At 47.7% G+C, this 27,578-nt stretch overlaps 1 protein-coding gene across 1 annotated transcript in view; it reads left to right on the top strand.

Moving 5' to 3' along the window:
• LCMT2 (leucine carboxyl methyltransferase 2) overlaps positions 1-27,578 on the top strand; it is a 49,687-nt gene that overhangs the window by 14,500 nt on the left and 7,609 nt on the right. Inside the window, exons 6-11 of the mRNA XM_069203633.1 lie at positions 722-911; positions 5,256-5,363; positions 19,650-19,737; positions 22,257-22,508; positions 22,935-23,156; positions 25,987-26,084. Of these exons, the coding sequence (XP_069059734.1) occupies positions 722-911; positions 5,256-5,363; positions 19,650-19,737; positions 22,257-22,508; positions 22,935-23,156; positions 25,987-26,084 (958 nt within the window). The remainder of the gene's footprint in view (positions 1-721; positions 912-5,255; positions 5,364-19,649; positions 19,738-22,256; positions 22,509-22,934; positions 23,157-25,986; positions 26,085-27,578) is intronic.

The following is a 27,578-nucleotide window of genomic DNA, read 5'->3' as shown; positions in this document are numbered from 1 at the left end:
TTACTCATTTGTTTATTTACTGCTGCAAGATAGACATCCTCCATTTTGGCGCTGTAGAAATTCTAAAAAAAAAAAAACACGGCTGCATAGCTGCTCATCTTGACTTTGGACACGGAGACATTCCTGAAACAGAAATTTGAAAGTGTCTCTGCTGCTTGTGTGTGCTTGGCTGCCGCTAATTAACCTGCATCATGACCTTCGAATGCAAGGTCGGAAGCCTTGTTTAACAAGCACTGGCAAAGCCAATAGGACTTGTTTTTGGGACCTATTAGGTTTGCAGATGGTTAGTGTGATGCACTACAGCATCCCGGTGCTGTGCCTCATGGCTGAAGGACGCAGTCACCCGGGTCATTTTGTAGGCCTGTCCACCATTCATGCACATGGCAACCAATTGAAGTCATGTCTTTTTCTGTCTTCTTTTTCGTTACCGATCTGAGTTTTTTTTTTTCTTCTTAAAGCAGGTGGGAGCGAAAGCAGCACATGGGGACTGAGGAGGCAGAATCAACTTGGGGGAATGCAGTGGAGGGAAACAACATGGGTGAAGGTTGGGGTCAGTGGGTGAGATTAATTCAAGCATTCCGTCCATCACTTTTTTGTATACTATTTATGGTGATGGCAATGTTTGTACCTGCAGTTGCATATAACTTCCTAGTCATTACGCCCTCTGCTTTAATTCTTCAAGTTAATTTAATAATGTGTTCTTCCTCTACCTCTCCCTCAGATCCTCGGCTGTGATCAGCTGGGCAGCAGATCAATTCCAGTCAGCATGCTTTGTGCTGTATGAACAGATCCATCCAGAGGATCCTTTTGGACAAGTCATGCAAAAACACTTCTGCCAGCTGAACTCGAGGCTGCATGCCCTCACACAATTCCCAGACCGAGAAGCGCAGAGAAAGCGTTTTTTGGATGGAGTAAGTACAAAAGGAACCCATGGTTGTGGCCTTATCCTGTATAAAGAGTTTAACTTACCAGAGTAATTGTGGAAGTGGACAGTGACTTCCAAAGCACTTTCTGTGTGCTAATAAACAACTTCCTTTATTAAAATGTGTTTTTATTGAACCAGGGCAAGATATGGCTCATTAATGTGTTACACTTAGTCCCCGTGACATCAGAGCAACAACAATTCTGCTTCAGATCCAGTGGCATGTTATTAGGGTGGTCCAGGTACATGATACAATTATGATAAAACAATACAGTGAAAGAACTAAAAAAAAAATAACATAATAGAACCAAGCAGCAGCCGGAGACAGTTACAACTACATCTTTAGCTGATACAGTGTCCGTCATCTATGTCTAATTATGCTGGAGGGGAAGGGGAGAATAAAGAGAAGACCAATTATCGTAGGATTAGTGCAGGGCCATGCGGGGGGAAGAAGGAGGGAGGGGCATGCGACGGTCACAGCCACTTGCAACATGTGGCTCCCAACACTCAGAGGCCCTTCCAAGTACACTCAGTCCCCTGCAAACCCAGACGTTCCAGCAGTGCTTTTATAATCCGGGAGGGACCCTGGCCCGCAATCCTGGGAGGCAAGTACGGTCTGAGCCGTCGGTTCGTCTGTTTCCATCAGACTATCCAAAATTCAAAATCCGGTCAGCATGGTCATCAGTGCGCACCGTCTGTGATCACCTCGCCTCCACTTGCGTATCATTCCCATTCCTTTACAAAGCATTGGTGCTGTAGTTTGCGTCCAGCGGATTGCCTCTCCCTCTTGGCGAACAGTCCCAGAAGGGGGAATTTGTGGTGCATCTTAGTTTCGGTTCAGTAAGCAGTGCGTGATGGAGGGCTCCCAAAACACCCGTGTTGATACTTGCAACAGCTGTATGATCCCAGTCCTTGGACTCTCATAGTTTGGTACAGCTACACGTCGTGTGGAGAAAGGACGCCGGAGCAGATGCACACCTGGGGCAAGTGTCCGACGAGCTCCATCAATGCTGTGGAGGCGCTGTGAGTTCATATAGGCTAGGTGCCCTGAGTGAGCTTAAATCTCGCGTTACTCGCCGCTTCCTAAATTGAGCAAATGCCATTTTTCAGGCACTTTCCAAGAGTGGCTGTGACATGTCAACGGTCCATCTGCCTCGGACCTCTGCCAGATCATTAATCGAGTTCTTTGCAACATGTGTAGCTGTAGATCACATGCTGTGCACAGTCCTACCATCTAGTTTTGGGCTCCAATAATTAGAATTTGTTTCTGTTTAATGAAGGAGCTTTAGTTTCAAAGTGACTCTTGGTTCTGCCTTTGAAATCGATAATGCCCCTGGACAGTCTCCACCTTGGATAGTTTTTCCTTCATTGAACTCAGACATGCTTAGAGTGCTGCATCAATGTTGCTTCCGAACATTGAAGTTTATCAACACTGGACACCTGAGAAAGAACACAACTGATGTCAAGCAGACAGATCAAGTCACTCATCTGAGGGAGTGTTAAGTTTAAGGTTAGGTTTTGCCCCTCTTGCAGTAGCACATTTCTGTGGTCAAACCTTTAGCGGGTCTATATCTGCTGCCTACTGAGGGACCACAGCAAAGCTGTCTACTGAGCATGTTATACCTTCTCGCCAAAGAAAACTCTTGAACCCAGCAGGACAGAAGGTGGACACAGTATTCAGAAATGTAGTGCCCGGACACTGAGTCGCCGTATCCGTGAATGTTAAGGGCCTTGAGTCCGATGATGAAACAGGTGGACCATTCAGTTCACCAGAGGAAAACAGGGTCTAGAGTCCAATTTCTATATGGTCTTCAACACTCCGACTCTGGAAATGGTGACTCTTCTGGGACCCCATTAAAACCCACACCAAGGACAAAGGCCATACATTGCCTGCCTGGGGTCGACACCAAGGAACAAACACAGTATTCTGTCCTCACAATAATTCAACATCTCACACAGGTGAGCCTCCCTAAGAGGATCAACCTTGAAAAATCAATCCCACGGAGAGAAACAGGGCCCAGAAGCACCATGCCTCTTTCAAAGTGCTAGCATTGAAAAGCCTTGAAGTTAGATCCCTCCCCAACCCATTCCTATTGAGAACCCTTGGTGCTGGAAGGCATCCTTGATGCAGTAGTAACCAGGCCTAGAAAGGCTTGTGGTAAGTGCACAACACAATAGTTGTTCAAGGTTCTGTAATTCGATTGATAACAGCTCCTGAGTATTTACAAAATGTTTAGCTGTGGCGGCGTCTTACTCAAGACTAGTCCAAATTCATGTCTCCATATCTAGCTGATTTCCTGATAGGAGAGACAGGTCTTTCACAATACGTTACCGACTCTCTACTGACTATTCGACTCCTCCACAAACAGGAGTCATGATCAGTGCCAAAAAATCCAATCTCAGCTGACAGCAAATCTATGAGTTCCCAGAAGCAGCACTCAGTTCTGTCACAGTCTTACCCTAGCGACAACAGAGTAATGGCATTTCAAACGCTGTTTCTCCTTTACCTGATGTTGCATCTTGTCACCACACGAGTATTGAAACGACTGAGAAGGGTGGCACCATGCATTGCATTATTACCCTATGCAAGGTTGCACATGTACCTTTACAAGAATACTTAACAGACAGTGGACACAAGAGATGAGACATTGAGAAGATCTAGTGTTGGTAGAGCCCTGATTTCGGCACAAGCTGTAGTGATAGAACAATGGCAGATCACTTCTAGACCTTGTTCTGCAGCCATCGAAGACCACTAACACAGATGATCCTAAGAGGTTAGGTACCACACTCATGCACTGGTACAGAGCATGGTCAAGGTGTGATGGAGTCTAATCTACATCACTCTGAGGCTTGTAGTACAGAGTACGTTCAGGATAGGAAGGAGAGTTGGTGGTGTCATGTAGAAGCTTGAGGTACACCACGCCTCGTGGTGGTTCTAATTAACCCTTATTGAGGCTTGCGGTAATGGGTGTGTGCACAATATGAAGAGCAGCACGCCCAGTGTTGGTTCCACTTAAACCTTATTAAGGCTTGGAATAAAGAGCGTGTGCTTGCAATTAAGAGCAGCACGCCCAGTGTTGGTTCCACTCACATTGTGCCGAGGCCTGTGATGCAGAGCATGTGCAGGATGTGAATGAGAACCCCTCCCTGATCAGTTTAACTTGTATCATGCAGACACTTGGGGTGCACAGCATTTCCAGGTTTTGACGAGCAGCACCATTAGAGTTGGTTCCACTTGAATCATGGTTAGGCTTGGGGTAGGAAGTGTGTAGATACCCTGAAGAGCTCCACGCCCAGTGGTGACTCTGCCTACGTTACGTTCAGGCTTGGGCGCAGAGCATGTTCAGGCAGTGAATGAGAACCCCTCTCTGATTGATTGGTCTGATCTGCATCATGCAGAATCGTGTGTACAGAGCTAGTCTAGGTTTTGAACTGTATTACGCTTAGTGTTGGCTTCACTTACACCACGTTTAACGTTCGGGTAGGGAGTGAGTACGTATGAAGAGCCGCACGCACAGTGTTGGTTCCACTGATAGCATAGTGAAGCGTGAGGTGCAGAGGATATAAAGAATGTAACAGAGAGCCCCCCCACCTATCGATCTCATATACATCGTGCTGACCACCGCTTTACACAGTGTGTACAAAATATGCACGAGATCCCTTCTGCTATTGGTCTTGCAGAGGCTTGTGGTGCGGAGCATGTCAAAGATATCAGTGAGTATCCCCTTCCCCCACTATTTCCCGCCAGTCATCGGTATGACGGACTTGTGGAGGCTTGTGGTGCAGAACGTTGCCAGGGTATGCCCAAGGTCTCATCTACATCATTCAGAGGGTTGGGGTACATGCTATGGCCAGGAAGTGAAGACCAGTGTGCCCAGTGTTGGTTTCACTTACACTGTGTTGAAACTTGGGGTGCAGAGCATGTCCGGGTTTGGTTTTCCTTATGCCTTGTTGAGGCTTGGGCTTTAGAGCATGTGTAGTTTATGAAGAGCAGCACCCTGGTCTTGGATTTACTCGCACCGTGTTGAGGATTGGGGTGGACAGTGTGTAAAGGTTGTGTAGTAGTGCACTTCCAGCAATACAGAATAACTTTTTAGAAGCTCTAGTTCACAGAAACCTGAAATATCTGATAACAGATCATGCTATAACCCTGGTTGGCCCTGGGCACATGTAGCTGGTCAATGATATGACTGCAGACACCTAAAGCATCAGCGTTTCCTTGTGTAACATGCTATGGTGCTGATCGATTGCAGAACAACGTACGGTGCATGGACTGTGGTGAACCGGAGCTTCTTTCTTGATCTTCTGCTTTCTTTGTCCCGTTTCTCCGCAGGGTTGGGAAGAATGTGCTGTCCTCGATATGAATGAGTTCTACCACCGCTTCATCAGTGAGTCTGAGCGAAAGCGGATCGAGGACTTGGAGCCGTTTGATGAGTTTGAGGTAACGTCATGTTATGTCTGAGACAGAAGGAACTTTGAGGCACTCCTCGTCATCTGGATGCTTCTTGCACACCTGGTGATGTATCAAGACATGGTACTGACCAGAAACATGTGAGCACTGCACCTTCTCCTCCCCTGATCCTTTAACCACTTTGCCCTTTCTGTTCTTCAGTTTCTGTGAACAAGCAGCCTGATTCCTTGCTTTGGGTAGCAAACGTTTATGTGCAGCCATACTCCTGTTCAGCCCTATGCAAGGTGGTTGATCTAATCTAATGGCAGAGACTACCTGGGAGTGCCTGTGGTGGAAATGCAGGGTGTTCTCACTCCTTTTGCAGGATTAATGCTATGCGAATTTCCATAGTTGGGAAACTACCCACAAAGGTTTGGCCCCAACTCTTTACCCAAAAAGTAGCATATTGTCATAAGGGAAGCGGCCCCTTGGGCAAGTGCCGCTCCTCAAGGGGAGGCATTTTATTTAAGGCCATTTCTGCCCCCCGAGGGCAGATCGACCTATATTAATTAGGCTGATTGGCCCCCAGGGGGGGCAGAAGCCATTAGGCACCAGGGATATTTTTTTTATATATTGATAAGGGGAGCGACTGCTTAGGCAATGGTCGCTCCCAGGAGGGTAGTCTTTTCATTAGGCCTTTTCTGCCTCCCGTGGGGACGGATCAACCTATATTAATTAGGCCTATCTGCCCCCGGGGGGGCAGAAGCCATTAGGCACCAAGGAAGTTTTGTTTTATTTATATTGATAAGGGGAGTGACCCCTTAGGCAACGGTCGCTCCCCGGGGGGCAATTTCTTTATTAGGCCTTTTCTGCCCCCCCGGGGGCAGATCGGCCTATAGTAATTAGGCCTTTTCTGCCCCGGGGGGCGTGGGTGCAGAAGCCACTAGAGACCAGGGAATTTTTTTAAATTACTTATATTGATTTTTTTTCAAAATAAGAGGGTGGGGGTATGGCCATACCCCCACCCCAGATAAATGGGGCCAAAGTTGTTCTGCCCACCAGTGGGCAGATGGGGCAAATACCCCCAATCCACACCCCAGGGGGCAAAAAGTCTACTAGATGCCAGGGAATTAAAAAAACAAAAACAAAAAATAGTGTGGTGGTGGCTACCAACCAGTATGGGTATGGTTATGCCCCCAACCCAACTGAAGGGGGTAACAGTCTTTCAGCTCTCCCCGCACACTAAAACATCTTATCCCACGGCAAGCAAGAGGACATTTGATTATTTCGGGTTTTGGTTTTACATTTGGGCCCTGAGATCTTGGCTAACTCTCAAAATCGTCCCACTTGGAATGGTGAGGGCCGCACTTTTTGGACTTTAGGATGCTGCCATGTAGAAAAATCCACAAGAACTAGACACATCTGAAAACTAAACATTTGGGTGAGTCCAGGGTGGTGTGCTTCACATGCGCCCGCTCCATTTTCTTACCCACAATGCTCTGCAAACCTCCATCTTTGCTGGAAATCACACATTTTTTTCCCACATTTTTGTGATGGATCCTTCCCTAATCTGCAGGAATCCACAAAATTCCTACCACCCAGCATTGTTGCATCGATACCAATAGAAATTCTGCACTACTTGTCAGCCTAAAAATGTTTTTTCTCAAACTGCCCTTTTGGACCCGCTTTGGTTCCCCCTAAATTTCAACATGTTTTTGGCTCTTCCCTGTCACAGGCACAAGTGAGGTATCATTTTTACCGGGAGACTGAGGGGAATGTTGGGTGGTAGGAAATTTGTCCTGGTCCGGTGACTCCACACAGAAATGTGGGAATTTTATTTTTTTTAGCTAAATTTGAGTTTGCTGAGGATTCTGGTAAGAAGACACTGGGGGATCCACGCAAGTCACACCTCCTGGACTCCCTCGGGTATCTAGTTTTCAGAAATGTCTGGGTTTGGTAGGTTTCCCTGAATGGCTGCTGAGCCCAGGATCAAAAACGCAGGTGCCCCCCGCAAAAACAGGTAGTTTTGTATTTGATAATTTTGATGTGTCCAGATAGTGTTTTGGAGCATTTCCTTTTGTGGACACTAATCCTACCAAATTTGTGGCTCATCTCACATTCCAGAACTTTCTGTCACCGAAATGTGAGGAAAAAGTGTTTCTTGGGCCAAATTTTGAGGTTTTTAAAGGATTCTGGATAACAGAACCTGGTGAGAGCCCCACAAGTCACCCCATCCTGGATTCCCCTAGGTGTATAGTTTTGAAAAATGCACGGGTTTGGTAGGTTTCCCAAGGTGCTGGCTGAGCTAGAGGCCAAATTCCACAGCTTGGTACTTTGTAAAAAACAGCTCTGTTTTCTTTGGGAAAATGTGATGTGTCCATGTTGTGTTTTGGGGCATTTCCTTTCGCGAGCACTAGGCCTACCCCTACAAGTGAGGTATAATTTTTATCAGGAGACTTGGGGGAACAATGGGTGGAAGGAAATTTGTGGCTCCTCCAGAACTTTCTGTCACTGAAATGTAAGGAAAAGGTGTTTTTGGCCATATTTTTAGGTTTGCAAAGTATTCTGGGTAACAGAACCTGGTGAGAGCCCCACACGTCACCCCATCTTGGATTCCCCTAGGTGTCTAGTTTTAAAATATGCACAGGTTTGGAGGGTTTCCTTAAGCGCAGGCTGAGCTAGAGGCCAAAATCCACAGCTGGGGCACTTTCCCAAAAACGGCTCTGTTTTCTTTGGGAAAATGTGATGTGTCCACGTTGTGTTTTAGGGCATCTCCTGTTGCTGGCGTTAGGTCTACCCACACAAGTGAGGTACCATTTTTATCGGGAGACTTGGGGGAACGCTGGGTGGAAGGACATTTGTGGCTCCTCTCAGATTCCAGAACTTTCTGTCACCGAAATGTGAGGAAAAAGTGTTTTTTTGCCAAATTTTGAGGTTTGCACAGGATTCTGGGTAACAGAACCTGGTGAGAGCCTCACAAGTCACCCCATCCTGGATTCCCCTAGGTGTCTAGTTTTACAAAAATGCATAGGTTTGGTGGGTTTCCTTAGGTGCCGGCTGTGCTAGAGGCCAAAATCCATAGCTAGGCACACCAGATCATCAGATCACATCAGATTTCAATGTAAAAATGTGATGTGTCCATGTTGCGTTTCCTGTCACGGGCATTAGGCCTAGACACACAAGTGAGATATTATTTTTATCGGGAGACTTGGGGGAACACAGAATAGCAGAACAAGTGTTGTTGCCCCTTGTCTTTCTCTTCATTTGTTCCTTCAAAATGTAAGACAATGTGTAAAGAAAACGTCTGCTAGAGAAATGCCCTGTAATTCACTTGCTAGAATGAGGACCACGGAATTCAGAGATGTGAAAATAACCACTGGTTCTCAACACCTTATCCTGTGCCCATTTTGGAAATACAAAGGTTTCATTGATAGCTATTTTTCGCTCTTTATATTTCAGCAAATGAATTGCTATATTCTCGGTATAGAATGAAACCCCATTGCCAGGTGCATATCATGTATTGGCTCTGGGTACCTAGGGTTCTTGATGAACCTACAAGCCCTATATATTCCCACAACCAGAAGAGTCCAGCAGACATAACAGTATATTTCTTTCAAAAATCTGACATGGCAGAAAAAAGTTACAGAGTAAAACGGGGAGAGAAATGGCAGTTTTTTTCACCTCAGTTGCAATATTTTTTTTAAATTAGCTGTTATTTTCTGTAGGAAAACCTTGTAAGATCTACACAAAAAACCCATTGGTGAATTCCGAATGTTGTCTACTTTTCAGAAATGTTTAGCGTTCCGGGATCCAGCATTGGTTTCACACCCATTTCTGTCACTAACTGGAAGGAGACCAGAAGCACACAAAATAGTAAAAATGGGCTATGTCCCAGTAAAATGCCAAAATTGTGTTGAAAAATGTGGTTTTCAGATTCTAGTCTGCCTGTTCCTAAAAGCTGGGAAGATGGTGATTTTAGCAACGCAAGCCCTTTGTTGATGTTGTTTTCAGGGAAAAAACCACAAGCCTTCTTCTGCAGCTCTTTTTTTCCATTGTTTGGAAAAAAACGAAATTGTAGCTGTATTTTGGCTAATTTCTTGGTCTCCTCCAGGGGAACCCACAAACTCTGGGTACCTGTAGAATCCCTAGGATGTTGGAAAAAAGGACACAAATTTGGCATTGGTAGCTTATGTGGACAAAAAGTTATGAGGGCCTAAGCGCGAACTGCCCCAAATAGCCAAAAAAAGGCCTGGCATCTGAGGGGGAAAAGGCCTGGCAGCGAAGGGGTGAACTACTATATTATTAATTGAATCTGTCCTGTTTATTTCAATGTTCTGTCCTATCTCTCTGTCTACTCACCTCCCTGTCCACCTGTCTCACGGTCCATCTGTCAGCCTGCCTATCTTTGCAACCCTGCACATCCGTCTCTGTCTTGGCAAGTCTAGCTATCTGTCTTCCTTTCTGTCTGTCTGTCTGTCTGTCTGGCCTGGCATCTATTTTTTCCATATTTTCTATGTAAAGCAAATCTGTCTGTCTGTCTATCTGTACAACTCTGTCCTTCTGTCTGTATAACCATCTATTTGTCTTTGCATGTCTCTCTATGTATGTGCCTTTCAACCATCCCTATCTATTTGTAATAAAGATTTTTAAAAAAAGCTTTCGCAAAAACAGCAGTGTAGGAAAGTGCCATTTTTAGACATGGTTGCCCCCACTTTTTGCTCATTGGTACTGAGGTTTTTCAACTGAGGTGCTAAACAGGTCCCCGGTGCCAGAGCTCTTGCCCTTAAAAAAACATGTAAAACGTGTACAGTTGGCACACTCCTGTACCTTTGTAAGTACATAGTAAATGGTACGTAGGGCCGGGGTACTGGATAGGGTCCCTAAAGGCTGCAGCACACATTGTGCCACCCTTGGGGACCCCACTAAAACAAGTTGCACACAGCTAGCAATTGCAGTCTGTGTCCATTGTATGCCGCGCCCCCGTCACTGCATCTAAATATATGCAAGTCACCCACACAGCAGGCTTTAGAGCCCTAAGGCAGGGTGCACTCTATGTGATGTGATGGCATGTCTGCCGGAGCAGATATGCTCCTGTGTCTAGTTTAATTACTGGATATTACAAGTGAGTGAAAAGTGAAGCCATCTTAAGGTATCTACTTGACACTCCACATTATGAGTTCCCCAGCTACATAGTGTCTACACTGAAACCTACGGTATCAAACACCCCATCTTAATAAATCTAGACTGGTGCCAGACTCAGACGTATTATGACCTGCAACCAGAGGGCACCTTAGAGGTGCCCCCTTAAACTCACTAGTCTCTTAATGTACTGGCTGACTGGTCTCGACCAGCCTGCTCCACAGACCCGTTCCTGACCCCTGGAGGTGAGAGCCTGCGGTCTCAGAGGCCAGAAACAATGTCTACTTTGGAGGAAGGTGGTATTACCTACTCCAGTAGGATGGCTAGTAAATCTACTTAACAAGGCCAGGGACTTCAATGACCCTGCCGCCTTTTGGTATGTGACCCCCAGCTTCCCCGAGACCTGGGAGTTGCCCCCTCCTGCCTTGAGGCCCACGTGGCACCAGGACAGGTGGTAAAATTAGTTAGGCAGTAGGTGTGCTCCACCTTTTGGCTAGTCACATTTCTATGGTGGGATACCCGAAGTGGACACTCATGGAAGGGTTCCACCATTGAATAGGAGTTCTGGGACAGAGATATGCCCACCTCCCACAGGAAGTGGCCATATAGGGAGGTGTAGTCACCCCACGAGTAAGTAGCCCACTGGCTACTAGTCTACACTCCCCCAAACGCTCCTAAATTGAGTATTTAGGTTGCCCTCTGACACCTGAAGAATAGATTTGTTTGACCCAAGAAAAAGATTACAAAGCAGAGCTGAAGGAGCGAGAATTGTGGACGACTGGTGGACTTCAGGCACAAAACCCCGCCCGCCTTCCTGCTTCTGTCCCAACAGTCGCAACATCCTAACTCGTCTTGCAGCTGTGGGGGCTACAAAAAGCCTCGGAGGTTCTACAGCACTTTGCCAGCCTGTCAGCATTTCCCTTGGAGTGGAGGAGCCACATCCTGCAGGTACCAACCGTAAGATCTGGCTCACCGTTCTGCTGACCACTTGTTCCACAGATGCAGCAGCCTTCCAGGAGGTGGTCACCGTGGTCCAAGAGGCCAGTCCCATCTCCGCTCCAAGTGAGACGACATAAGGATCCATCAGAGCCGTTACCTAGGGTACCAGACCCCTTGCAACTACCAAGCCTTGTTGAAGACCAGTCCAGATTGCAGCTATGCATCCGAAGACCAACCATTGAGGGATGTCAGCATTCCCAAAGACATCGTCCAGAGTTGGTCCAGCTGCATTGTTTTGCCCCTTTCTTGCTGGTCCCTCAAAATGCTGTGGGTGATGACGCAGAAGCACCGATGACAAAAACCTGCCACACCCTTGCACCCTGGCCCGGGTTCACGACATGCAGCAGAGATTTCTTGCTCCCGGACATCTCCCCAAGTCCCCCCTTACAGGTGACCCCTGTCCTCGCCACCTGAGGGGTGCGCAAGATATCCCACCCAACTAGCAGCACTGCACCCGGCGTCCCAGAGCAGATAAAATTGTTTTCTCGCCTCGCTTGTGACTTTGCACCCCTAGCACCCTACAATCCAAAGGGGACGCCTTAGAACTGTTTTCAGGGACCCCTTTGCAGTGCAATAAAAGTACTTTGGAACCTTTACCACATAAAACACATTTGAGTAAAAGCGTTACTTACTTGCTAAACAAATACAAATTGCAACAGTATTTATCTTCTGGAATGTCCTCTGGTGTGAAAACCTAATATAAACAAAGTAACTATTTTTCTAAACTTTGGTCTTGAGCTTTTGTCTCATTTATTGACTCTGCGCGTTCATCAAATGCTTAGCAGTGTCCCCTGATAAGCCCGCTGCTCGCCCACGCTACCACAAAGGAGCTTTTACAATTGTCACGTTTCCTCCTGTGACCCAGTAAGCGTTGCCTGAATTATCTGTAGCGTACCCCACATTGGGTACACTGCATAGATAGCCAGCTTCCTACAGGGAGACTGGCGGCCACTGCCAGACTCTTTGACTTTTTAAAGTTTGTGTTAGTCGAGACATTTTAATTTTACTAAAATCCTGTTTATAACAGTGATATGGGATTTCAGCCACACTTCCTCCATTAGTCTTTAGTTGTTGTTCACATGTTTCTTCCACCCACTCCAGCATGTATCATGGGGCAGTGGGTCTGCCCACTTCAGCCATTGGCTGACTTCACTTGAGTTATGGCATGCAGCCCTTTCACAAGGAGCACATCGACCCACAAAGTAGTTCTCTTCAGTACCAGTTACTTCTATGCTAGTACGTGCTTTCTTTAGACCAAAAAATATTTTTGCACTTAGTCATTTTTTTTTCTATTGATGAGGGCTCACAAGTTCACCAACAATAAAGTTTTGCAAAAACTACAAAAGAACAAAATAAGAATTGCCAAAGACCAAAGGCTGGCGGCCAGCACCAGACCTGTTGTCCACTGTTTGTTTTATCTTTTGTTTTGTGCTGTGTTTGCTGACTTGGGCCAATCATGGTATTGCCACCTGTTGAGCCCATCCTCCGGGCAGTAAATTAAGTGAACCCACCTCCAGCATCAACTTCTGTGGTCCCACTTAATCCTGCATCATCTTATGTGGTACAACCCACCCCTGCATCAGCTTCTGTAGTACCCCCCCCCCCACCCTTGATTCAGCTTCTGTGGTACCAGCCACACCTGCATCAGCTTCTGCGCGGTACCACCCACACCTGCATCAGCTTCTATGGTACGACCCACTCCTGCATCAGCCTTTATGGTACCACTCACCCCCACATCAGCTTCTGTGGTACCACCCATCCCTGCATCAGCTTCTATGGTACCACCCACTCTACATCAGTTTCTGTGGTACCATTCACCCGCGCATCAGCTTCTATTGTACCACTCTTTCATCACCTTGTGTGGTGCCACCCACCACTTCATCAGCTTCTGTGGTACCACGCACCACTTCATCAGCTTCTAGGGTACCACTCACCCCCTGCATCAGCTTCTATGGTACCTCCCACACCTGCATCAGCTTCTGTGGCACCACCCACCACTGCATCAGCTTCTGTGGTACCCTCCATGCCCTCATCAGCTTCTGTGGTACCACCCACCCCTGCATCACCTGTGATACCACCCACCCCTGCATCAGCTTTTGTGGTATCACACACCCCCACATAAGCTTCTGTGGTACCATCCACCCCTGCATCACCTGTGATACTACCCACCCCTGCATCAGCGTCTGTGGTACCATCCACCCCTGCATCACCTGTGGTACCACCCACCCCTGCATCACCTTTTGTTGTACCACCCACCCCTGCATCACCTTTTGTGGTACTCCCCACCCCATCATCAGCTTCTATGGTACCACCCCCCCTGCATCAGGTTCTGTCGTACCACCTACCCCTACATCACCTGTGGTACCATCCACCCCTGCATCAGCTTCTGTGGTTCCACCCACCCCTGCATCATCTTCTATGGCCCCACCCACCGCACAGAGCCGGTCAGCTTCATACCCACATCAGATGCCCGTAGTCACTGTGCAGAAGTTGAACACACTTCAAACATTTGCCTGAGTGCACATTTTGTTTGTGTATGAATCATTGCAATCCGCACGGTGGCAGTGTTGCTCGGGACATTGAGGGGGCTTGCCGATGCCACTAATTCCCGCGGTGGCGGCCCCTCCCGGTCTCAGTAGATAAGTTTGTCTTTCTGCGGCAGGAATTCCCCACGTGCATTGTCAGATATGTGAAATGATGGGGTCTCAACCCAGCTGCCCCCGCTGCTCGTACTTGCTTTTATTTTCTGTAAATGATGGGTTTGCAAACGGCGCCCGACATGACCCAGCGTGGGGGTGGGGGGGAGAGGTGTGGATAAGGACAACAGGTACCTTTTGTAGTTGGAGCGGGAGGCTGTTTGGGGTGTGCAAACTTCACGTGCTTTTTTAGGTTGGGGGGCGCTGTTTGGGGTGTGCAAACTTCACATGTGCTTTTTAGGTTGGGGGGCGCTGTTTGGGGTGTGCAAACTTCACATGTGCTTTTTAGGTTGGGGGGCGCTGTGTGGGGTGTGCAAACTTCACATGTGCTTTTTAGGTTGGGGGGCGCTGTGTGGGTTGTGCAAACTTCACATGTGCTTTTTAGGTTGGGGGGCGCTGTGTGGGGTGTGCAAACTTCACATGTGCTTTTTAGGTTGGGGGGCGCTGTTTGGGGTGTGTAAACTTCACATGTGCTTTTTAGGTTGGGGGGCGCTGTGTGGGTTGTGCAAACTTCACATGTGCTTTTTAGGTTGGGGGGCGCTGTGTGGGGTGTGCAAACTTCACATGTGCTTTTTACGGTTGGGGGCGCTGTTTGGGGTGTGCAAACTTCACATGTGCTTTTTTAGGTTGGGGGGCGCTGTTTAGGGTGTGCAAACTTCACATGTGCTTTTTTTAGGTTGGGGGCGCTGTTTGGGGTGTGCAAACCTCACATGCGCTTTTTTTTTTTTTTTTTTTAGGTCCGGCCTAGGGACCGCTGTAGCCTGGTCCTCCCTCGTGTAATGAAAGCACATACACAGCGAGGGGCTGAGCCGACCTGCCTGGTCAGGGTCGGATTGTGCAACAAACAGCTTGTTTGTTTGACTTTGACAGGATGTCTCCAATCAATTATGTGTTTTTTTTTTTTTTTTTTTTTTTTTTAAGTGTATTTCCTTAACGCCGAGTAGTGTTTACCTCACTGCCTCGCATTATATCGCTGCATTAAGGAGCATTTATTAAAGGTGAGAGTTTTTAAAGATGCACTGACATTTGTTCCTCCCCCGCCCTAATGACAACGGCATTGTGAACTAAGAGGCTGAGCGTCACCTGTTTTTGGCATCAGTTACTGCACATGCACCAATGTCACAGGCTTTTAACACAAACATGTACGATTTGTTTTAGAGATCACGTTCTGATTAGGCCACACCCCTAACTGTGAAAGACACACCCCTTTTAGAGACCCCCCAGTTTTTTGTTTCCACTTAAATCCCTGGGTCTGGGCTCTGGAGCAGTGTGTGTGTCGGGCACATCGGTCCCGTGGGCACCAGCAGACCCCAGGAGAGCACACACTCGCCAGCAGGTGCCCCTCACACAGGGCATCACGTTCCTGCTTACAGGTGCATACCCCAGAGGATGGGTACCAGGGGCTCCATCAGTGCTGAGATGGTGGTAGGGGGGCTGGTACGGATGGCACCGCCAGGCCGCTCTTCAATCACAGTCTGTGTAGGACACCCGAAGAGTCCCCACAGTGAGGAGAGCTCTGAGCCCAGCTTGTCACAGCTGTCAGATGGGGCAGCCTGGGCCCCCTCTAATCCTAGTGGCCTGTGCGTGTGCCTCATCCGGTGTCAGGATAGACGTGGCGGCCATTGCAGTGGTCCTGCCTGCATCTTCTCTCCCACCCCTCGCTAGTGTGAGGATCTGCAACTTAGAGAGCTCCTAGACACCCTCCCCCCCAGCCTGGGCCCCCTCTAATCCTAGTGGCCTGTGCGTGTGCCTCATCAGGTGTCAGGAGAGACGTGGCGGCCATTGCAGTGGTCCTGCCTGCATCCCTTCTCCCACCCCTCGCTAGTGTGAGGATCTCCACCTTAGAGAGCTCCTATACAAATCCTCCCCCCCCCGGCCTGGGCCCCCCTCTAATCCTAGTGGCCTGTGCGTGGTGCCTCATCGGGTGTCAGGATAGACGTGGCGGCCATTGCAGTGGTCCTGCCTGCATCTTCTCTCCCACCACTCGCTAGTGTGAGGATCTGCAACTTAGAGAGCTCCTAGACACCCTCTCCCCCCCCTCAGCCTGGGCCCCCTCTAATCCTAGTGGCCTGTGTGTGTGCCTCATCCGGTGTCAGGAGAGACGTGGCGGCCATTGCAGTGGTCCTGCCTGCATCCCTTCTCCCACCCCTCGCTAGTGTGAGGATCTTCACCTTAGAGAGCTCCTAGACACCCCCACCCCCCCTCAGCCTGGGCCCCCTCTATCCGGTGTCTGGAGAGACGTGGCGGCCATTGCAGTGCTCCTTCCTGCATCCCTTCTCCCACCCCTCGCTAGTGTGAGGATCTCCACCTTAGAGAGCTCCTATACAAATCCCCCCCTCTCCCCCAGCCTGGGCCCCCCTCTAATCCTAGTGGCCTGTGCATGTGCCTCATCAGGTGTCAGGAGAGATGTGGGGGCCATTGCAGTGGTCCTGCCTGCATCTTCTCTCCCAGCCCTCGCTAGTGTGAGGATCTGCACCTTAGAGAGCTCCTAGACACCCCCCCCCCCTCCCCCCCTACAGCCTGGGCCCCCTCTAATCCTAGTGGCCTGTGCATGTGCCTCATCCGATGTCAGGAGAGACGTGGCGGCCATTACAGTGGTCCTGCCTGCATCCCTTCTCCCAGCCCTCGCTAGTGTGAGGATCTGCACCTTAGAGAGCTCCTAGACACGAACCCCCCCTCAGCCTGGCCCACCCTCTCCGCACAGATGCATAGCAGGTCCTGCGGGCCCTGTGGCGCCTTGATGCTTGCATTCTCAAGCAGCGCCAACAGGAAGTGCCCTTCAGCAGAGACCACGGAGGGAGGTGGCCCGGGTGTTGTACTCACAGCGCTGGAAGTCACGTCCAGACCCAGGGTTCTTCCAACACGATCTGTGGCAAACAACAAAACTAGGAACACGTGTTCATTGAGCTTTACCAGTTCCCCAGATCTATACCCATTCCTGTGGTACGGGGCCTGAGGGCAGATAGCCACAATCACTTAAATTAGTAATTTTGGTACTGTCAGGTGATCTATTTTTTAAAACACTTTTATATTGAATTTTCAAGCAAACATGAGCAGGGCCATATTTGGTTCAAAATTCAAGCAAACATGGCCCAGCTCATGTTTGCTTGAAAAACCCATCTAAAATATATTAGGAGTACATCCGAATAGACAATGTTCCACAAGAAGGTGTGTTTGTACACCTCTCCCACGTCTATCGTACACAGCTTTATCCGTGCACTTTCTCGGTAGCGCAACAGCCCCAGTTGAAGGGGGTGTGTCACTGGGTGCACCCATGATGTTGTAAGCCTTTCACCCCAGGTTATCAAATGCTCCTTAGTTCTTCCGTCTCCCGGGTAACAATGAGTCTCTGGTCCACTATAGGAACAGATGCTTTACTGCTGGGGAAGGGGTCTGGTTTATTCTAGAACTGTCAGTCTAGTTTATTCTAGAACTATCTTTCAGTCTGGTTTATTCTAGAACTATCCTCCAGTCTGGTTTATCCTTCAGTCTGTTGTTTTTTTAGAACTATTCTTCAGTCTGGTTCATTCTAGAACTATCCACCAATCAGGTTTATTCTAGAACTATTCTTCAGTCTGGTTCATTCTAGAACTATCCACCAATCAGGTTTATTCTAGAACTATCCTTCAGTCTGGTTTACACTAGAACTATCCACCAGTCTGGTTTATTCTAGAACTATCCTTCAGTCTGGTTTACACTAGAACTATCCACCAGTCTGGTTTATTCTAGAACTATACTTCAGTCTGGTTTACACTACAACTATCCACCAGTCTGGTTTATTCTAGAACTATTCTTCAGTCTGGTTCATTCTAGAACTATTCACCAATCAGGTTTATTCTAGAACTATCCTTCAGTCTGGTTTACACTAGAACTATCCTTCAGTCTGGTTTATACTAGAACTATCCTTTAGTCTGGTTTATCCTTTAGTCTGTTTTATCTAGAACTATTCTTCAGTCTGGTTCATTCTAGAACTATCCACCAGTCTGGTTTATACTAGAACTATCCTTCAGTCTGGTTTAGTCTAGAACTATCCTTCAGTCTTGTTTAGTCTAGAACTATCCTTCAGTCTGGTTTAGTCTAGAACTATTCTTCAGCAGTGCTACAGATCAGCTTCTGTCGCAAGTCAGCACTTTACGGAAGAAATAAACAGCAGCTTTTGTGTGTGGTGCACGAGCACTGACTCCGAGTGAATAGACGAACCTGTTAAAAGCTCCAGATTGCTGGCACTTGTACTCAAGGGTCCGAGAGGACTAGGTTTCTAGAAAGGCCATCAAAGGAAGCGACCACTGCTTGAATGGAAGGTCTGGGCCCGCACCTGGGAAGTCATTTCTAGGTTTTCGAGGGTGCACCTAAGGATAGACCGTGAAACAAATTGGTGACTTCAGATTAAATGCACAGCTCTTCCTTGAAGCAAAGGGGCATGTGGGGGATATCAGGAGGATCAGAACCAGGCTGCGCTGCTCAAGGAAGGAAGGATGGATGAGGGGAAAGAAAAAACATGTCCGAGCCAGGAGTATCGTATCTCTGATCACGATAGATGTGTGCTGGACAAATCCCGTGTGTTGCGAATTTCCCACATATGTAATCTGAGGCAACATTTACCCATTCATCAAAGGAAAATGTATGTCTTCCCCTGTGTTGATAAAATGACACAAAATGCTGTGTCTGAGGAGTGAACTTTGAGTCTGGCAGGCCTCCTCTCCTTGGGTCACCTTTTCATATCTATGTATTTTATGATGTCTACCCGGAGTTCCCAGATGTTCATGGTGGATGTTGGATTAATGAGCCTCCTATACACAACGGAAGGCAGGACGCCCAGTGATGGGGGCTGAAGCACTTAGTACAGGAAGCTTGGGTGGTGGGTGAGCATCTTTAGAAGATCACACCGAGTGGCCTCCATAGATGTGATGATCCCTTTCATCTTAAGATTGTGTTCTTGAGTCCTCCCACCCTGATGTTTATACCGTTTCAGTTATCTTTGCCAGACATCGTGTCCTGGGTGCCTAAGGGGAGTTGGTCCAACTTAGTTTCAAGCTCTGCTTTCACGTCCCACGAGATCCCTACAGAGAGGGCGCAGGGGCGCGGTTGTTACAGTTCCAGACACCACTGATCTCCACGTGGGCGAAATGTAAAAGATAGTTTACCTGTTTACCTGTTACCTGTGAGCGATCAGACCTCCTAAATGCCGCGCAGAGGTTGGAGGGGCCTGAGCCATCGCTCCTCACCAAGCGCGCGCTCGGGCTTCCTTAGCCTTGTCTGTCTCCGTGAGGTCACAGCTCCAGTGCACCACTCTCTGGTGTACTTGTTGCATGCAGCATGAGAGGTGTACGAGCGCCTTCTGCGTCTTGTGGGATCGCCATGCGCAAAGGCTCTCATTCTGTGCGAGTGGAGGTTCTCACTCTGGGTGACAGGTGGGCTATGTGCCGGGGAGGACTGGTAGAGAGCTGCTTACTAGCTCTCCTGCATCCCTGTTCATTCACTCTCTCTTTTTATTTCATTCCAGGAGTGGCATCTGAAGTGCTCGCATTACATCATACTGACGGCTTCTAAGGGTGGCCTCGCTAGGACCTCCCCTCCCCGCGGCTCTGCAGGTAAGCAGGGTCTCTGCTGGCCCTTGATTGTGAAGCTCTGTAGGCAACAGATGTCATTGAAGGCACCGGGTGAGGCGCTGCATGTGAGATGTCCTGGCCTGTCTGTCATCTATGACTCTGTAGATCAGATACCCTGGTCTCCCTATCATCTACAGCTTGTCAGATCAGATGCCCTGATCCCCCTGCCAGCTACAGCTCTGCAGATTAGATGCCCTGATCTCCCTGCCAGGTACAGCTCTGCAGATCAGATGTCCTGGTCTCCCTGCCAGATACAGCTCTGCAGATCAGATGTCCTGGTCTCTCTGCCAGATACAGCTCTGCAGCTCAGATGCCCTGGTCTCCCTGCCAGATACAGCTCTGCAGATCAGATGTCCTGGTCTCCCTGCCAGATACAGCTCTGCAGATCAGATGTCCTGGTCTCTCTGCCAGATACAGCTCTGCAGATCAGATGCCCTGGTCTCCCTGCCAGATACAGCTCTGCAGATCAGATGCCCTGATCTCCCTGCCAGATACAGCTCTGCAGCTCTGCAGATCAGATGCCCTGATCTCCCTGCCAGATACAGCTCTGCAGATCAGACGCCCTGATCTCCCTGCCAGGTACAGCTCTGCAGATCAGATGTCATTGTCTCCCTGCCAGATACAGCTCTGCAGATCAGATGCCCTGGTCTCCCTGCCAGATACAGCTCTGCATATCAGATGCCCTGGTCTCCCTGCCAGATACAGCTCTGCAGATCAGATGCCCTGGTCTCCCTGCCAGATACAGCTCTGCAGATCAGATGTCCTAGTCTCCCACCGATGTACAGCTCTGCAGATCAGAAGCCCTGGTCTCCCTTCCAGGTAGACCTCTGCAGATCAGATACCCTAGACCTCCTGCCAGGTATACCTCTGCAGATCAGATGCCCTGGTCTCCCTTCCAGGTACAGCTCTGACATGCTCTGGTCTCCCTACTTTGTAAGACCCTCTAGCTAGAAGAAGCTCTGGTCTTCCTGCCATTTGAGGCTCTGCAGATGAGATGTTCATGTCTCCCTGCTGTGAGCGCCTCTGTTGGTGAGATGTCCTTGCCCTTTGCCGTGTGTAGTTCTACAGGTAGAAGATACCCTGGTGTCCCTATCGATAATGCTCTACAGGTGAGATGTCCTGATCTCTCTTCCGTGTGACGCTCTGCAGCCGGGAGATGTCCTAGTGTCCCTACTGTGGGGGAGACTGCAGCTGGGAGAAATCGTGGGTTCCTTTCTACAAGCGTGTTGAGACAAACATCCTCTGCAGGGCTTGGAAATACTGTGACAGTCTGCCCTTTCTGTTTTTCTGCCAGAACCTGTCCCTCCAGGTAACTTGAGAATGTGTGAGTTGCTGTAGCTGAAACATGACTTTATGGATCCCTTTGTCAGCAGAGCTGCTCTCCTGACAGCCGTCCAGAGTGAATACCCATCTGTGTGAAAGTGGGTGGTGCCCACACGGCCCATGAGTGGTGGGGTGGCAGTGTTTTTAGCTCTGGAGCACACATCTTTTCACTTCCTACCTGGTGCAGAGCTGCTCTCCCCTGCAGGTGCCCGCCCATTCCCTGCCCATGACTTGGGCACCCTGTGATCCTTGTATGTGAGCCGTGTGGATAGTGTTTAACATGTATGTCTGTGCTTCAGTGTGTAAGGATGAATAGGTGTCTATTTGTGAGATCAGTGCTTGAGCCATTTTTTTGGATGAATGTTCCAAACTCACCTTTCCCCCCAAAGACTATGTTTTGCCAGCTGCATTACAGAGCCTTCCATCCGCTTGCTCCTGCCAGGGCTCTCTGCTGGGGGCAGAAGAAGGATGTGAGGTCTGTGAATCTAACATCATGTTTTCCTGCTCGGTTCTGTGCTGTGTGCCTTGATGTGGTTATTCTCATATATTATTGACTCCCCCTACCCTTCTCTCTGCCTCTAGAACAGGGGTCTCCAAACCTTTCAGCACAAGGGCCACATCGTATATCTTACAAATATTCGCAGGCTGAAAAAAAAACAGTTTTATAAATGAGTTTACAAAATGTAAATGAATGATATAGGTTTACATGGATTTATTTTGTAATCGCCATGATATGATTCGGAACAGAAGAGAAATGTGATAATTACATGGAAACAATACTGTGCTTAAACTGAGATAAATAATTATTATAAATATGATATATAAATATATAACAATATATAAATACATATATAACTAATTATACAATATAGTAATATACAAATCATAATAGTGATGTATAAATACGTAAATAATAATATATACATTTGTGTACATTAGAAGCTTCAAGAAGCTCTGCTGCCACCTGCCGGCTTCTAAAGGAGTTGCATATTCCGATTAATAGCTAAATATAAAGCTAAATAGATAAATCCTATTAATGCTAAAGTTGCTGCGGGCCGGATAAAATCTTACAGAGCTCCGCATGTGGCCCGCGGGCCGTAGTTTGGAGACCCCTGTTCTGGAACAATCCCCACACCACCTGCAGATTAAAGCTTTAATAGGGCTCTGTTTGCTTGAAGGTTTCACAGTTGCTGACACCCCGGAGACCCGTGGTTCTATCCTGGCCAGAGAGTGCCCCATGGCTCCACCTCACACTGGACCCCGGAGGTTTGGCCACAAGTCGGCCCTCCTTGGGCCAGACGTGATCATCAGCACCGGAGGCTTCGGGGAGAAAAGCGGGCGCCATGGACGTCAGCGGGACATCCATACCCTCATCAGACAGGGTCGGCGATGGGTGACCGGCTGCCGGCACGCAAGCGAGGAGCACTGGGGTGAGGATAGCCAGCAGAAGAGCCGGGCCCCCGTACCGAGTGTTTACTTAACGCCTTCTGTATCTTTGCCTTCCGAGCTGCTGTTTGCTGCTGAGGGAAGTGCTGGCGAGGAGAGCAGGTGTTAGGGTTAGAATAACAAGAGCATTGCACAGTAGCTCATGTTCCTTACAGATCCTTGTAAGTCAGTGTTGAAATCCAAAACAACTGCTCTTTTCATTAAAGTGTAGAAAAGAAAGGCACTGCCATTCTCATTTTCAGATTTCCTTGAACTGTGATGAAGTAAAATGAGGATTTTAAATATATTTTACAATTTCCTTTGTGACTAACCAGATCCAGTATCCACCTTTCCGCTTTGCGGACAGTAATGGTCTGTGGAGGCCCTGGATTGTGTGTTTGTGATCTCGTTTACCTGTGTTTCCCCTCTAGATGCTCGTCTGTTCCACACCATGACGTGGCTGCCCGATTCCAAGTGTTGTCTGGTGCTGGGGGGGAGGCTGTCTCCTTTGCATCCTTGCTCTGGGATATTGTGCTTGACCTGGGAGGAGTCTGCAGAAGGTAACACGTGCCGTGTGGCCGCAGGACCCCCCAGTCCTGAAGAAGAACCTCCTCCTCGCTGGCGTCACTCCGCTACAGAGGTGGTCTTCCGCGGTGAGTCTTTACTGATGATAACATCTGCTCCTGTTGTGGGGTTAATGTGACGTAGACAGGATCCATACCAGTGGAATCTTGTTCTGGCCTTTGCAAAATCGTCAAATCCAATGTGGTAAACGTCTTTCATCGTGAAATATTTATTTTTTGCCTTTTACAAGGAAGATCACTCAGACCCCTTTTTCTTCTCCATTTGTGCCTCTTAAATGTTTTCTTTCCTAGCTTTGTTTTTTCACCATCGTGTCCTCGTACCACATCCATATTGCTCTCCTCCAGCTCTAACCCCAATCTTCCAAACTTCTTTTCCTTAACACATTTTTTCCTGTTTCCTAGTTCATTGCCCTTCCTTCTTCTTCATGGACATAGAAGACAGAGTACTACAAACTGTTTTTATTTCTTCATGTAATAACCACAACCCATTCTAATTCAATTTAATGATTTATTTTGATAAACCTTAATATTTTAGCTGTTAAAGATATTTTATCCTATTTTATTATCAAACCTGGAATTCAGTACCAATCCGATTTTTCAATGTTTTGGTAGTTTATCAAATTAGAGATTCACCAGTCTGCGTTCTTCTGATGGGCAGTCTCCAGTTTGGGTTTTCTGCAAGATTCACGGGTGCCCCTCCACTGAGCCCAGGAAGGTGAAATGGGGCCCTGATGGTTCTGCAGAAATTGCTGCTTCCAAAGATCGTCAGTCAGGTGCTGAGGATTTACACGTCTCTGAAGGTGACCTCTTGGAATTGGGCTCTGGATAAAAATTGTTTTCATCGTCTCATATCACTTGAGCTTCTACAAATAGTCTGGCCTGATAAAAATCTACCATATTACCTAGTGGTGGTCACAACTAAGTAGTTCTAGTTAGGACCTAGTTTCTGTAGAAAAGACGTTTTTTACTTGTCTATATCTTTGGTCCCAGGTAGATGAATCTTATTGAAATTGTCCCAAAAAAGTTGACACTCATGTCAGCTGCTGTCTGGAAAGTTTTGGGGTGATCCATCAAGCAGGTGCTGAGAAAAATGGGGGGAGTCCAAAAATGCTTTTTCCCCATTAATTTTTTCCACAGGGCTTTGGAACAGCGATAGCACCTGAACCTCTGGATGGGATTACACCAAATTTGGCAGAAAGGTGGCTCTTGGTCCAGAAAGTTACCTTTTTGATATTTGGTGTAAATCCGTTCAGTAGTTCTTGAGACATTAAAGAAAATACAAATTTATATGTATATATAGGGACGCAAAGGATTCGCAAGCCCTCCTGAGATCCGATTGGCTGCCAGTACTTCAACAAGGAAGTGTTGGCGGCCATGTTGGGACTTGGCTGAAGCCAAGACCCAGAAGAAAAGATAAAAAAAAGAAGAAAAAAAGGGGCCAGGGTAAATACACCCTGACCCCTTAGCTCTGGTGCTGGGGTCCCAGCAGGACCCCCCCACCCCCCTCCGGGCAAAAAAGCATTTCTTTACAAAAAAAATAAATGATCGCAAGTCGCATTGTTTTTAATGCGGGGCTCCTCCCTTGGGCAAACACCATGCACTGCTGATTATCCCAGATATTACAGCACTCATGACAACTTCTATAACGTCATTAAAAATAGTATAGTTACTTGAGAACTCTAACTATAACTTCTGAATTTCTTTTGTATTGAACGAGTACATTCAGAGTCTAACTATAATGTCCCTGTAACTTTTGGTTTTATCAGTGGATAGATTTTAAACTAAAGTCAATTCCTTCATTTTCAGGACAGAGCTATAGCTTTACATTGCTGCCTACATCTGTGGCCTGTAGTAACTACATGCTTGATTTATAAATCAGCAGTGGTTTGTGTTGCTGACTTGAGAATGCAGAGAACTGAACCCTTATCCAAGCTTTGGATGATAAACAAAAAAGAAGTTGTTCTGTGCAAAATCACTCCATCTCCAAATGCGCAATATTGAAAATATTTGTAATTGTGTAATGCTAAAATGTCTCTGGTAAATACAACTATAGTGTATTCTGTGTAGTACAGTCTTGATTGCAAGTTCCCACTAAAACTACCCCATCCCCTTTTGACTTCTGTAATACGATTCATTTCGATCCCACGCCATATGTTTGAGATTCTTAGGATAAGAAACATTCTCGGTTGGTCACCCATGTCTGCCACACATGATGTGAGCAAGTAGTGGGAACCAGTGGAGTTCTCTGAGCATCAGATTACTTCTGTCATGTTTACAACAACCTTCAGTGTGACTGGTAGCTGAACTTGGAGCACTTTGAGTTAAAGGGTTAGTATGTGCAAACACGCATGGCCTTCATCGACCCTGTAAACCCATTCTGAATTCAGTTTCAGGTAAGGAGCCCCCCCCCCTGTTAGGCACGGTCATCTCCTGCCCAGCAGCTCTGTGTTTTGTGCTTGAAGGGGGTGATAACGCTGAGGTGGATGTGGAAGCCGAGAGACTTGACCCTGTCTGCGAGGTGTCGAGTCAAGCCATCCAGATCGCGCCTCTACTTGTTAGCAGGTACTGGCGACGAGAGAACTCTGTCTTGGTGACGCTAAGCTTTGGGAGAGATTTGGACAACCATGCTTGAATGGCAGTGAGGCAGTCCTGCTGACTTTCAGACTTGTGACTGATAATATTTTCAGTGCATTCAAACAGGCGGAATCTTGGCAACAGAGCTTATTGAGGGCGAGTCCTCGACTGTGGATAGACTTATCATGGATTGTTGCTCTCACGCCTGCGCTTCATGGTGGATAGTCTGTTTATTCCTGACTGCGCTGACGCTAGGATGACATTGACTGTGCTGTGTCTTTCAGGTAGGGTTGAGTTAAAATATTCTTGTTTTGGTGTGTTTCAGGTGATAGCTACATATTTGTGTATGGAGGCCGCTCTCCCTTGAACGCGCAGTTAGAGGACTGGCATTTTCTGCACTCGAAGAAGCTCAAATGGGAGAAGGCCAGTGCTCACAGTTATATTCATTATTTTGTTCCGTTATACTGATGTTATTCTGCTGTTAATGTTAATGTTTCTAACCCAATCCAGACTAAGGGAATTGTTTTTGAATATGAGATACGAAAAAGTTATCTTTAAAAATAAAACATTGAAAGCCATGTTTATCGTAAAATGAGGAATCTTATATTAAGTAGATTTGGATTCCCTATGTTATCTCTTACCCACAGTTTTTCCGACCTAATTCGTCTCGCTCTTGTCTGTTCCTTTAGTCTAGTTTCCCTTTCATAGCTTAACTATCTTGCTAGACAAAACTAATCTGCTCCAGCCAACTGATACCTTTGAGGGGTCATACTTGATCCATTCTGTTGTCTGCATGTTTACCCCAGTCTAGGCTAGTCTGTTGACGCAGGTCTTTGGCAAAAAGGCCACACCATGTTCCCCTTTTGTGGATGAAGCCAATTCCAGCAGATCAGCCTGGGGTCTGGAGAAGGAACACCTAAAAAGAGGGGCAAGGTCATATTCATGCCCACTACAAAACATCTCCAAAAAGCAGGAAGAGAACCTGCACATCCCGTGCATCATGTGTCCATCTCTGGTACAGAGATCTGAGCTGAGCATCAGGCACTCATTGGCTGCTGGTGTGGACATTATGGGGTGCCTGCCCTCCCCACAGGGCCTGAGTAACTGTCCATGTGAGAACTAGTTCAGGGGCCCATGGAGGGGTTCCTTGACCTTCATTGTGACATCTGATATGTAATACTGAAGCCCCAATTGAAAACCAAACACGCTCCTTCAGCACTTGAATTTCAAGGTGGCCGTGGTGGAGCAGCCCGAGCCTTGGAAACTCAGTAACGCCCATAAAGACCCTCAATAAATAATTGCCTAGTCAGTGCTTTTAATTTTAAAGAAGCATTAGCAAAGCCAATAGGTCTCTGCAATGGGTGAACTATTGCCTTTGGCAGTGGGGTGGGGGTGGTGAGAGGGAGTGCAGTGTGGTGGTGAACGGGAGGGCGGGTGGTGGTGTCTACTGCAGTGCTGAGGGCGGATCATGGATGGGGTGGAGCGGCAACAAGACCGCAGCTGTGTTTGAGCTCCAAAGATAGTCGCACTGCGGGAGTAAGTGCTCCTGGTCACTAAGAAGCCACGGAAAGAGTTGTAAAATCCAGACACGAAGGGGGGTGGGGATGAGATGAAGCAGGGACAGGTGGGAGGGTGTCAGGGAAAAGAAGCAAGAAGGGACAGGGATATGGCACACCACAGAATAATAACAAGAAACAAGCAGAAAGCCACAAACATGGGCAGAAAACCTCACACAGAGGGCAAGAAACCAGCAGAAAGACAAAAACAGGAGGCAAGAAACAAGCAGAAAGGCACAAACAATGCAAAAAATGAGCAGAAAGGCACAAACAAGGCAAGAAATGAGCAGAAAACAAGGAGGCGGAAACAGAGGGCAAGAAACGAAGCAGAAAGGCACAGACACCAGTCAAGAAACGAGCA

The sequence above is a fragment of the Pleurodeles waltl genome, chromosome 8 (genome assembly GCF_031143425.1).
Source record: "Pleurodeles waltl isolate 20211129_DDA chromosome 8, aPleWal1.hap1.20221129, whole genome shotgun sequence".
Lineage (NCBI taxonomy): Eukaryota > Metazoa > Chordata > Amphibia > Caudata > Salamandridae > Pleurodeles > Pleurodeles waltl.
Note: the sequence above shows the minus strand (reverse complement) of the source record. Positions and strands in the feature narration are given on the sequence as shown.